Genomic DNA, 13,463 nt, shown 5'->3' with positions numbered 1-13,463 from the left:
CCTGAACCCAGCGACAAAAAGATCCATCCCACGACCCTTGTGACATTAGGCATTAAGATATTACAGTTTGTGTCTTATTGTATCATCATCGAGTTTTGTACAGTTGTAGCATAAGTAACAGTAATATTTAAAGACGGTGTATTAATGTTATATAGCAAGGCTTTCAGGTAATCTTTTCTCCCTTCAGTCCCTTATGAAAAAGTAAGTAAGAGGTAATTAAAACACAGTTTGGGCAAAAATTAAGTATCCAAATTGTATAAAAGGCAGAGAACCTGACGCACAAAGGGACTGAGGGGAAAAAACTGAGGAAGTTACAGAGAATCTTTACAAAACTCTTACCTTCACGCCATCCGATTTTTTGTTTAGTAAACTTTTGGCTGCTGCAAGATAAAAGAAAGACAAAAAGAGTCAGGAAAACAGAATACTAACACATCGCTACCAGGTCCCTCTGATAACTTGTTTTCTTAAGTTATTTTTGTATTGTTGTTTGCTTAATAGGGTTCTTACAAGCAGTCCAGACGATTGACTACAATGGGTAAAGCTGAAGAGATTTAATGTTTCCCCCTCTTATACATTGACCCATCACACATGGGCCAAATTACTTATTTCACACAAGGTCACAAGGCACAGACTTTCACACAAAGTCACAAGGTAGAGATGTGTCAAAATAAGTATGGCAACACAAGCCATTGCCCAAACCCACCAGACAAAATGGGCAGATTTGGAGCTGCTTGAAGGACATTCTGCTGAAAAAACGTTCAGGTCGGCCAATCACAACTCAACTAGCAAGTGGCTCATGGTACAGTGTTATAAATCACTTGGTCAAATGAGACGCCCATAGCGCAGGGGTGTGATAGTTTAAACTGAGTCAATATATTCAACATGTCTCAGGGACTAGAGAAAGTATCTCAGTGTCAACAGAGCTCAAAGGGAGTTATTCATTGGCTCCACTACTCTCCAGCTCCCATGTTGAGTCTGTGACAGCTGTGGGAGACTTGCATGATATTGTGCTGACTGTTTTCCTGTTTGATGATGATTCAACTTCAAAAAGTCATTGAAAATATTACTAAATCAGAGCTTATTTACAAACGTACAAATTATCAAAAGGGTTATAAAGGAAATTACTGCAGATTACTCAACCCTTTAATTCTCAGTTATATCAATGGTTTCTCTCTATACACAGCCCTGCCCTGATTGGACAATAACCCATATGGACTAAACCATGCTTGGGCAGAGGAGGGGAGCACAGCGTTTTACAACACACCGGGGAGAAAAAAACAAAACAAAAACAAAAACAATGTCCGAGAGATTCTTACCTGACACCGAAAAAGAAAAAGGACAGGAGAGAAAAGCAAGGGGGGTAAAGCAAAATACAAAATAATAATAATAAAATCTCATCACTTAATAAAAAAGAATAAAAATCTTAAATCAGATAGCAGGCAAAAGTCTTTCTCAGGCTAATGTGCTGCATGCTGTAGTTAGAATGAGGTGGTGGCAGATTGTGTGGGTTATTAATCAAAGGCTTTGACATGCAATTTCCACTGCAGAAACTAAATCTCCAAGAATGCATCTCCTAACACAGTTTACACATAACCAAGAAAAGGGGGAGACAACCTGCTGAGCTCCTGTTGTGCCCCAGAGAGTAAAAAGCACTGGCACAGTACAGAGCAGAGCAGGGAGCTCTGGTGTAGTTTGGGCCACATGCAGCGCTACAGAAAATTGCATTAAACCAAGACAGGGATGGTTAAAAGACTCCTAGTTGTGTTCAGGTCAAGGTTTACAACTGCAGACTCTTAAAAAACAAACAAATAAAAAACATGAAGCGCACAAATAAAAAAAAAAGCCACACATCTGCCAGCTCACTTTTACTCAAAATGAAGACTCGGAAGCAAGTACTATGCAGAACCTGATGGCTTATATAGATTATAAGCCTATAAAGATAAGCCACCCACTCCTAAAATGCGTCTCAGACTGCTGCAGTAGTCAAATTTCGACTCACAAACGAGCATCGATTATGCCACCCAGTGAAATACACAGTCCTGAAAGGTGAAGTCAAGTCATGTTGGTGTGTTAGTGCTTGCTTGTGTTAGTGCTTGGACTTGTCCAGGCTGCTCATTTCAATACAGCCGGGCTCAGTACTCAGTACAATGATGATTGATTGATGTTTTATTTATTATTAGGTGACTTTAGGCCAAACGTTCACAAAAAAAAAAAAAACATGAGAGAGAATACCTGGCACTCTTCTCAATAAACATGCACATCTGCATTACCAGACAGTGCGTCATAGAGTTTATATGCAGTACTTTATTACCCATTACAATCCAGTTTATCATATTTCTGCTATGTAAACTGAGTAATCTCATCTGTCGTGTGAAGATGACATCATCATCCAGACAGTGAGGTCATAGATTACAGTATAGAGCTCGGGAAGTGGGGCGAGAGAAGCATTTGGAAATCAGAGCAGAGAATCTGTGGTACAACAATCAATCTATATTTCTTCATATTCTGGGGCAGCCTGCCATATAACTGGCCCCACTTAAATTGTACATCACTTAATAAATGCATTTCAACTTATTTAATACTTTATGTGAGTGCTACACCATTTCCTGTTGTAGGATACATCAAGAGGGGGGTGTTAACATGTTACTTTACTTCACAGTTTCTGCAAAGGGCATGAGATATTAAGGGTTTTTGCATTATGCCTTACAAAGCATTCAAGGGTTCACTGTCTCTGTGTGTATATGGCTGCAAAGTAATTTCTAGAAGCCCCTTGGGGCACTTAATACAAGTCTTTCCACCTTTACAAACATAAATAAAGCCTTTTGGTTACATAAAGCACATTTCACAAGCCACTTTTTGATTTGCGCCCTTTTTAAAATCTTCCAGTTGGTGTCTAACGTGTGTAGTGGGCTGTCGTCGTTTTAAAAATATAAATATGAAACTTTTTTTTCTAAGCCGTGTCTGTCAGTGTGCGGTGATGTAAAGCATTTAAGTGCTGGTTTAGGAAATGTAGCACATTAATAAAAGAAGAAATTCCATTTACACATACACAAAAAGGCAGAATATAGCCGAGACCCATGAACACAGCACTCAAACACACAAACCTATAATACATTATGGATAGATAGTACTGCTTTGATGCTGGTTCAGATTACACAAACCTCCGACAAACAGAATCTCTCTGGATTAACACATTTGACATGCCATTCACTCCCACCGAAAAGACGGAAGACTAAATTAAAAAGTAATCATCGCAAGACACACTCTTATTTGTCGTTATATATGTATGTATATGCATATGTTTACATGAACAATTAAGGCAGGTCTGTTTTAATATTTCACTCACTAGTTATCAAGTAATAAATGCTTCATTCCAATGAAGTGATATATGAAATATGTGCACTTATGATGCACATTTTCACTTAAAAAAATAAAATAAAAAATGTAGATGACTGAATTGGCCTGTAAGATGGTTAACATTCCTTGCTAGATCTTTTCCTAGAGACTAGTATGATTTCAGCAAAGCAAACTCAGGCTGGCAGCGGTTTGCAGTACTGCCCAAAACATCTGGAAAAGTTCTTTAGCAGGTTCACACTGAGAATGACAAGCAGCTGTTTTTTGGATTTCAGCAGCTGGATGCACATGGCCCCAGTCCGTAAGGTTAGCATCACAAACCTAGCAGGTACCCAGCACTGAAAATGCCCATGGGGAATTCCCCGGGGAATGGGGCTCCACACAGTCCCACGACCAGCCCAGGGCTGCAGCAGCAGAAAATGATGGCACCCAATGGCAGCGAGAGCCCCTATAGCTGGGAGAGGGTCCACACACAGCTCTGTCTCTTGCTCTAGGGCATTAAAGGCAGCCATGTATTAAAAGTATTAGCGCTCTCTCTCTCTCTCTTAAGAGACACAGGGTCAGCTTGGCAATGTCTAGTATCAAGCAACAGGGCTGGAGTAGTCAGGACAGAGTTGTGCATGTCTCTCTCTCTCTCTCTCTCTCTCTCTCTCTCTCTCTCTCTCTCTCTCTCTCTCTCTCTCTCTCTCTCTCTCTCTCTCTCTCTCTCTCTCTCTCTCTCTCTCTCTCTCTCTCTCTCTCTCTCTCTCTCTCTCTCTCTCTCTCTCTCTCTCTCTCTCTCTCTAGCTTGGCTCACAGGCTGACTTCAAGCTGTCAATGACTTCAGAGATGGGCTTCCCGCATTGAAATTAATCCAGCAAGCAAGAAATTAACCAAAACACATAAACAAAGGGGAAGGAGGGGGTCTGAATCAAATGCAGGGGTTTTACATGCAGACAGATTATGCATGCTCATTTGCTGTGGTTGGTTGGAAACTGCAAACATACATAAATGGATGCATTGTGGGATGGATCAGAGGGGTTTACATGTTCTCTGTGCAAAGTGGGCATTTGAAAAATAATCCAGAATGCAGATCTTGTTAAAATGATTTGCTTGTTCAGACTGAATTTGATGCAACCTTGATTTAAAGCAGAAAAAAAAAAAAAAACACCTGAATAACTGATGGTAAATTTGATTATTTACAAAGTCATGCAGAATCTGCAACAAAAAGGCAGTTAACGTGTCTTGGTGACTACCAGCACAGCTTCATTTGACCTCTGTATGTGGGAAATATTGGTTTCTTTGAGTAAGCGCCATACTTATAAGTTATTATGAAGCTAAAAATGGAACAGGCTTATTTAAAAAACAAAAAAGGAATATAAAGAGATCGAAATCGATCGATCCCTGATGGAGGGTGCAGATAGACAGCGCCCAAGGCATTACCATGTGCCAGGGATGCCAGGAGTGGCTGGCACTGGTTGGCGATGGCCATCTGTGTGTGGGATGGCAGGGCTGGCAGTAACGCTCCCATTGTACAGTACTTTGAGTCACCGCAGAGTTTACAATCTGCTGGCACCTGTCCAGCTCATGATATTTCATGCTCATCACATTATATTGAGTAATCGTGGAAGAAAAATAACATTAAAATCCATTCTGTACATCATTTATATTCATATTCTGTATTTATGTATGTGTGCATGTATATATCTACAATTTTCAAAAAACAGATTCATTATTTTCAATTAATTAAAAATATACTCTTTCCTTCTATGTCTACATGCTTGCTATTCAAACGTGCTGCATTCTTGCACCTTATATATTTGCTCAGCTCTATTTTGTACTAAGCTGATGGCACATACTGTTACACTGTGCTGTGTTCTATATTTTGTAATACTGGTCTAAATGTGTAATGTGAGCAAAATAAATATATTAACAGACAAATAAGAAAAACAACTACTAAACAATTTGCTCTTTCCTCTTGATTGTGCACAACCTGTGTCAGGGCCTGCAGATTGTACAGCCTGACGAGGACCAGAGTGCCGTACCGTGGGAGAGTGACACCACCTGAATGAGGGCAGGCTGGGATGGATGGATGGGCGGGCGTGAGGGTGCCGCGTGTGTGTGGGGGTGTGTGCCAGTGCGTGCGTGCCAGTGCAGCTGCAGGGCAGGCTCCCAGGCGGCATGCTGGCTGGGCGGGGGGCGCTGTGGGCTCCCCGTTGGCGCCGGGACGTACCTTGCTCCGCCAGCGCAGCGGTGCTGGTGGTGGCCGCAGAGGGGCCAGTGCTCTGCCGGCCCACTATTGGACAGAAAGGCGTTTGAGTTTGGGAGGAACCAGCGAACACAGCCAGTGTCTCACGACAGCAGCTTCCTACATCCACTACCCTGTCTGGGGTCACCCGGCCGCCCGACTCTCGGTACGGTACTGCTGCCAGTCTCACAGGAGCCTGACACGTGGCATCCATAGCATACCGGCTGAGTCTGTTCAAGGGGCTGCTTGAAAGGTACAGTCCACCAGTACTTACCTGTGGCCACACGTGTGCTGGTTTAAGAATACAAAGACTAGGTGCTATGAGTAGGAAAATTGCTCATTGTGTGTGTTTGGGTGTGTGTGTGTTTGTGTATGTGTGTAGGGGTGGTACACTAAGGTAGGGGCATCCACAGTGGGCGGTTGTGGCCTCACAAAGTCACAATGACCGTATTTTGAAGAAAAAACAAAAGCATCTAGTATTGCACAGGGGAATGGAAATGCGCATGACCCACAGGCAAAACTAAACGGAGGGAGACGAGTGCATCATCTTTTTACTGCCGTGTGTTGATCTCCCCCAGCTCTGAGTGACCTTTGTATTTGTAGCCATGAAACTCAATTGCAAAGTATCACTTAACCTAGTTCAACCCCGGCACAGAAGACGTGGATGACACATAATGGGCTATGGGGGTCCTATTACAGATGTAAGTCAGGGAGGGGAATGGCAAGATAAGATCATATAGCGCACATTAAGTGGGCCATTCAGAAGAACTGATAACTACACAAAAGTGCTGAACCGAGAGCTCCAAGGCTCTCCTTCGAGACAAGCAATCCCATTAAATAGAGGTTCCCGCTATTCGAGATGTACGAAACAGAATTGCTTTTACACACACACACACACACACACACACACACACACACAACACACACACAAAGTAGAGAATCTGCCTGTGGGATTAGTTACTGTGTCCAGTGGAGTGTGAATTGTGGCTTCAGGGTTCACACTCTGAGACAAGAGCTGCAGTGCCACGTCGGCCCAGCAGAGGGAGCTGTGCAAAATCCTAGAGGGTTTTACTCAAAGGGTTAGGGGCGGGACTGAACACCACAGCACAACACGACACTACACAGAGTCAGAGGAACCGGAAGACCACAGCATCCCCATCCTGTTAATCTCTATCAATCTTTTCGATTTACTCTGGGGTCTCAAACTCAGTTCCCTTGAGGGCTCCAGGTGGCTATTGTTCCAACCCCAGTTTCCCGTTACTGAATTGTGCCGAACTGGTCTTCCTTAAATGAATTCACTACAGGCTACTTATCATATTACAGGTATTACAGGTCCCTGGAATCAAAATCACCGAAATATAGTAGGACTGATGCAGGAATTGGACCGAAATCTCTCCCCTCGCCACACTAAGGGCTTTCCTCCAACGCACTTACCAGAGAAGTTTCTTGACACCAGCATGGTGGTCAGGATGGCTCCCTGCAACAAAAGACAAGCAGAGCTGTGATCACTGCCACCTCAGCACACACAGTCCCAAAACCCACCCACAAAAACGACCCTCGTTGACCCTTGTCCTTGAAAAAAGAAGGCGAGTTTCAAGTGGAGACCTACCTTAAGTTTTCTCCGGGCGTTGAACTTGCGTAGACACTCCACGGTCTCTTGGCGGTGCATCATGGAGGCCACGGTTGAGCGTTGCTGGACGAGAAAGAGAGAATTCCAGTCAGAAGGACTACGGTCTACAGCCACACATAAATTCAGGAAGGTAGAGAGACAGTTGGACAAACATACATCGACCGTGAGAACTGACCAGGGCTGAAACACTCCACAGAGCAGTTCCCATCATGCTAAGTTTACCGTACTTCTTGAAGAATAAACAAAATCAAAATAGAAATGTTGAAACTGGCAACAGGGGACTCTAAAGACCACAATTTCCATCTTCGGAGTCAGTGTTTTCAATGGAAAAAGGCACATGATGTACATAAGCCTGTTAAGATGATGTCACCACCTTGGACTTGCAAAAGTGGACCTGATTGAGGCTGGTGTGTCTGTGGTTTGTTTCAATCTGACCTAATTACGTTAGGAAAAACTAGGAATAAACTTAGCATGGGGGGAAATATATTCAGTATACAACTCTCAGAGAGCCATACAAAGACAGTGTCCTCCATCTGTCCAGGGGTAGCTTAAAGACCTGGCTGGAAGATGGACGTGCTGTTCAGACACTCACAAGTTGTTGTCTGGCACAGCAGGCTAGGAACTGAGAAGGACAGGCGCACTCGGATACGACGCAGAAGGGTTGGGAAGGAGCTAAGGAGAGAGGCAGAAGTACTCACGCAGACCCATGGGTGCTTGAGAGCCTGGTCAGCAGTGATCCTCTTGGCTGGATTGATGGTCAGCATCTGGTTGATGAGGTTCTTGGCCTCGGGGGTGACCGTGTCCCACTCTGGGGACGGAAACTAAGACAGAGAGAGAAATGGGGAGAGAGAGCATACACGTGTCACAAATGTCCTCCACAGAGCTGGGTAGCTGTGGAAACCTGGAGAGATCTCGATGCAGACTGGTGGGGAGGACCGGGAATGACTGAGAAAGAGATTCGAGGCAACCGCCATATTTAACCTAGCTCGAATGAAGCAAAATGAGGGGCCCTGTGCTCAGATAGGCTCCGGTTCAGTCTTACTGTATTGTGTCAAATATAAGTTTTAATGAGGTTTGATGACTCAGGAGAAAATTCAAGACAAGATTCATATTTTAAATCGAGCTCAAATGAAACGCCAGCAAAAAAAGTACACAGTGCTCTGATAAGCTCCTCTTCAATGCCACTGCAGTATGTCACATATAAGCTGAATTAGGTTTCTGTGCCTCTGCTTCCCAACAGTACTGCTTCCTAAATATCTTTGCAGGATCACTGCCTTGTCATCATCACTTAAGAACAGAAGAGACCTGAATATGCCGTGGCCAGGGACCGGTGAACCCAGCTGCAAATACTCGGTCCCAAGTTTCTACCAGCTTTTTCAGGGAATGCAACACATATCTCCTTCTCTCTGTATGTGTAAGAAATTCCTTCAGCTGGCTTTTGTCCGCTGCGACGCGGAGAGCTGAGAGGACCCCAGTGTGAACGGCTGTTGCTTTAACCCTTCAAGGGGCGAGCTCTCCTCAGCCGCCCCATTCGGTAGCACAGACTGGCACCACACTCCCCGGCTACCCACGCAGCCCTGCTGGTCGGACACAGCAGCGATCAATGCGCTCTGCTGTGAACATCACTGCAATCAGAGTGATCAAAGGAACCAGGCGGGAAAGAGCCTCGACAACCTCCTCGCTGCGCCACCCCCAACCCCCGCCCCCTTTTCAAAACCAACGGCTAGTTTTATCACATTTCTTTCAGCCAGCACGCCCATGCCAATCCCACGCACTCACGCAGACAGTTAATAAAACCACATGAACAACTTGGCTTTCACTCGTCTCCGAGAAGGAAACCACATTGAAGTGGCAAAAATGTTGTTTCAGGAAGTCTGCTTCTTTTTCAGTCTTTTGAGTTTTCTAATAGGGATTTTTCATCTGAACTCATACATACAGAATTAAAAAGGGTGTCAGAGAAAGAACTTCATAATTTGCGTCCGTGTTTCACAGACTGGGTTGCCACAATACACTCTAATAAAAAACTATTATAAATATATGCACACACACAGGCTTACAGACGGCACAGTGTAATACACCGGGTGCAATGTGAATGGAGTATAATTAAGCCTCCTACTGTATGGTGTTTTCCACCTTTCCAGTCTCAGTTGATATCAGTTTGAAACATTACTGCATTTCATTTGCAACTGAGAAATGTGTTAATAGTCAATTGGTATAATTAACAATTCTTGCTGAAGTCTAAATGAGGATCTGTGAAGTCTTAATACTTCCTTGATGGGCAGAATGCAAAAAAAAAAAAGCAAGCTTAAGAGTATTGAAAAAGAAAAGCCATGTGTGGGGAGCTGTTTCTATGCTGTTGCGCTTGTTAACTAGGATGGATTTTACAAGAAAATGCAGCCTTTGAGAGAAAACAGAGCAGAGTAGAAATGTCAGGGAGAAAACATATACAGGCCTATTCCTTTCTCTGCACTGAAAGGAAGCACAGCACCCCCCACGCTTCTGACCACCACACCCCTTCACCCGCCGTCCCCTCTGCAATGCGTCTCCCAGCCCTGACAGGATCGATACTGGTAGCACTGCTCTCAATTGCAGCCAATTAAAAATTAACGAGAGCGTCAATCTCACCCCTTTAGCAGCTGAGACTTCCAGCTTCCCCTGATGAGATCAATACTGAAGCCCTGGGTCCCCTGTGGGAGGCTGGTCTGTGTGGGGGCGGGGGCCGGGGAGAGCTGCGCATTTACTAAATCTGACAGGTGGAGTGGGAGCGTTACTGGTCCCACGGGGCCCCGTCAGGGAAAGCAATCGCTGAAAGCCCTGCCATATTACTATGAGCACACCGCCAACACCGTGGAGCTTTTCTGTTCCACCTCAAGCAAGGCTTCAGTCTGAGTCCCTAAAACACACTTTCATAAACTCTTCTACTTAAATGCCCATAGGCTGGGGAACTACAACACCACCACCACATCTACATATGTATATAACTTCAGCCCTCTACTGTACAATTGTACTGCCTCATTTCCTGAGTGATGCAAAAGCCCTACCTGATAATGCTGTTACAGTCTGCTCCTTTGCATGCCTGGTGTTGTGTCCCAATCAGTATATAGCACTTTGTCATCACTGCTTGTTCTATGTTCTGTGGTATCATTTCCCCCTAGATCAACTGCCACTGTGGTAAATCTAACAGGTGACATACAGGCATCTCATTTTCAGATTCAGCTCTGAGAGGCCTCACACTGTGCCAGGGAGTGAGGATCGCGGCATCTCCCCCGGGGCTCTGAAGACAGGTGACAATTTCCTAAAGAGACGTCTCTTCCCTGCCCGTCACAGTGACTTTCAGAAACACCGAGCCGGGAGGCAGAACCGCAAGACAGACGTCCCGAGGGAGTTTGCATCAGCGTTTTGTTTCTTTCTCGACTTTCTTTTTGAAGATGCATCAAGGCATCCGTCCCAAATCTTTTGGCGGATATCTGCATACACCCGAGGAGCAGTTGAGTTCAGTATTGATGGCTCCTGTGTTGAAGTCTCTTGATCAGTTGCACTGCCTCTAATCTGTGTGGCCTCTCGAATGTGGACCCCCCCAAAAACATGCAACCCATGCCTTCAGGAAACTGTCTACCTGGATCACATCTCAAGCGGACACGGCAGTGAGCAGACACACATACAGACAGGCCCCCAACAGTATCAGATTTTGAGCTAGGCACTCACATCATAGGCTCCGGCCTTGATCTGCTGGTACAGCTTGTGCTGGTCTTCGTCCCAGAAGGGCGGGTATCCCACGAGCAGGATATAAAGGATCACACCTGCACAGAGAGAAAGATACTGTTACACTGCGCCTATCCACGTGGTACAGTACCACAGGAGGACCACACAGAGCTGGGGGACTTACCACAAGCCCAGATGTCCACTGGCTTTCCATACGGGTCCTTCCGCAGGACCTCTGGGGACAGGTATCCGGGGGTGCCTGCGAAACCTGCACAGGGAACAGAGGTTTGGTTGCTTACAGCTGGAATCACACAGGTTCTGTTCTCCTACTTAATGGATTCAGTTATGGGTCTTTTCAGTAATGGATGATTTAGAGAGATCTACCAAACCTGCAGGATTGTGGGGCACGAAGAACATAGCTGGCTTACAACACTATGCTATGCAGCTGGGGTGTTCAATATGGTGCCCGTATTGATACTCAATGGCCAAAAGACAATCATTCACTCCAAATCACCTCTGACTGAAATGGATCTCTAATTCTTGATAAATTGATGGGGGTAAAGGTGACCCATGAAACCGGCTCTGCAGCAAACGAGACTCCTACTTGCAGCCACTATGGAAACGCACTGTGTTCCTGCCCCCGGACACATTGAATTAATGTTGGCAGTTACGAAACACAGGTGTGTGGCAACAGAAAGGCCACCACGTTAATTGTACCATTGCACTGCACCCAGATTGCAACATTTGGTTCATTCTGTGCCTGTCTGGGTCCCTTAATCAGATAAGAGATTTGGCAATAGCTCAGAAATGCCAAAGATGTAAAGCATTTCTGCCCAAATGGCTTATGAAACCTTATCCAAAACCCATACAGACACACTGTATACACACAATGCGTCGGCACACTCCGCACAGTCACCACATTAATTCTGCACCACCGGGACACACAGGAAGGAGCAGACAACAAAAATAAAAAGAGTGGGCAGAGCATTCCGACGCAGGGAGCGAACGAGAGTGAAAGAGCCGAGTCTAAGCCGGGTGCGATTTGGTTTCGGGAAATCTTAGGCGGTGTGCGCCTCTGCGTCAATCAATGCTGTCCTGATAAGATGAACGGGAGGAGTGAATTACCGATACTTAAAATGCTGAGGAAATGCGAATCACCCGGGGAACGGAACAAAGATCATTTCAGAGAACTGAATGAATACACAACTCTAATTGCAAGGTGTAGCAAAAAGCATATTGGCAGTTGCTCAGAAATGTTTCACTCCAATGGGCCGAGGGGAGCCATTATGCAGGTGTGAACATTGATCAGGAAATCATCCTTTTAAAAATGGTGTGCTATAAAACCAGCACCCATCCCTGGTGCCCGTCAAACTGTATTTGTCAAACTCACTTTTTAAGCACTGGTACGGTGCCTTATCTTGGTATAGATTGACCTTGTTTAAGCGCCAGCTCCACTGAGAGCAGAGGCAGCTTTTAATCCATAAGCATGAATATATTAATAGGAAAACATGCAACATGTTCCCTTGAACCGGCGGTCGACATTTAACTCTAGCCGCATGCAAACGCTCTGTTTTAAGAGTGGCCAGTCTGCGGCTAAAATCCATTGCTAGGTGGACTACGGTCGTGTCTGAGATAACACATTTGAAACCGTACTTCTTTTAAGATAACCAAAGGATCTACAGCAAATGTAGGGATGTTAAACCTTCTAGCAACTTGAGAATTGACCAAATGATAGGAGCAAATACCAGACGGTCACAAAGATACTCCTCCATTAATTATCTATTGGATTGCGCAGTGAGGTCTGTGGTTAAATTGACATATTATGAGTAAGTCCTTGTGTTGATCTGTCAGGGGGGTGGGGGTTGCTTGAAGTACGCTTCAAGAAGACCAATCCATTTAGGAAGACCATTAACCCATAGACGAATGACTATACCAAGAGGGGGCTGGATTATTATGATCATTTGTTATCCTGCTATCAGCCCACTCCATGATGACTCCATATATCAAAGGCGCACAGTAGCTATATCTCCAATAGCCCAAGCATCATTTTTGGTAGTTGAGCACAAGCTCTGTTCATTGAATACCAATTAGGAGTCAATGGACAATCGGCGACAATCACAGACGTGGGGTTTCGTTTATGATAAAATGTGGATCGGTGTGGAGTGAAGAAATCACACAAACGGGGATATGGCTGAGCGGGGCAGACAGAGAGATGGTTTGGAGCCCTGCAATCTGATATAATGCAGTCAACGACACAATGCCAAGCACAAAAGGGGTCGGAAGGTGTTCTATTGTAGTCTTACCAAACCATGCTTGCTGCTCCCCCTGCACTTCAATTGCCAGTCCAAAATCGGCCAGCTTCACCGCAGCCCCCTTCAGCTTACTGGCCAGGAGCAGGTTCTCTGGCTGGGGAGACGGGACAGGGAGGGAGAGGGTTACATATCAACAAAGCAGACCTGTTCCCTTGTACACTGGGAGCAGAGAACAGATGAGCTATAACTATACAAAAACACTGCTAAGGTTTGTTGTGGTTTGCATCATCTTCATCTA

The 13,463-nt window shown here is 45.0% G+C and overlaps 1 protein-coding gene across 10 annotated transcripts in view; it reads right to left on the bottom strand.

The window, feature by feature from the left end:
• The window catches only part of LOC136715666 (calcium/calmodulin-dependent protein kinase type II subunit gamma), a 97,905-nt gene that overhangs the window by 24,083 nt on the left and 60,359 nt on the right, over nucleotides 1–13,463 (bottom strand). For 5 of the 10 annotated variants that reach the window (XM_066693009.1, XM_066693007.1, XM_066693010.1 and 2 more), the window contains exons 7-14: nucleotides 13,217–13,319; nucleotides 11,098–11,181; nucleotides 10,917–11,011; nucleotides 7,910–8,032; nucleotides 7,191–7,274; nucleotides 7,016–7,058; nucleotides 5,567–5,629; nucleotides 340–380 (exon numbers count right to left, since the gene is read on the bottom strand). In XM_066693009.1, coding sequence (XP_066549106.1) covers nucleotides 340–380; nucleotides 5,567–5,629; nucleotides 7,016–7,058; nucleotides 7,191–7,274; nucleotides 7,910–8,032; nucleotides 10,917–11,011; nucleotides 11,098–11,181; nucleotides 13,217–13,319 — 636 coding nt within the window. The remainder of the gene's footprint in view (nucleotides 1–339; nucleotides 381–5,566; nucleotides 5,630–7,015; nucleotides 7,059–7,190; nucleotides 7,275–7,909; nucleotides 8,033–10,916; nucleotides 11,012–11,097; nucleotides 11,182–13,216; nucleotides 13,320–13,463) is intronic. The other 5 variants (XM_066693011.1, XM_066693008.1, XM_066693016.1 and 2 more) reach the window with 1 other exon arrangement.

The sequence above is a fragment of the Amia ocellicauda genome, chromosome 20 (assembly GCF_036373705.1).
Source record: "Amia ocellicauda isolate fAmiCal2 chromosome 20, fAmiCal2.hap1, whole genome shotgun sequence".
Taxonomy (NCBI): Eukaryota; Metazoa; Chordata; class Actinopteri; order Amiiformes; family Amiidae; genus Amia; species Amia ocellicauda.
Note: the sequence above shows the minus strand (reverse complement) of the source record. Positions and strands in the feature narration are given on the sequence as shown.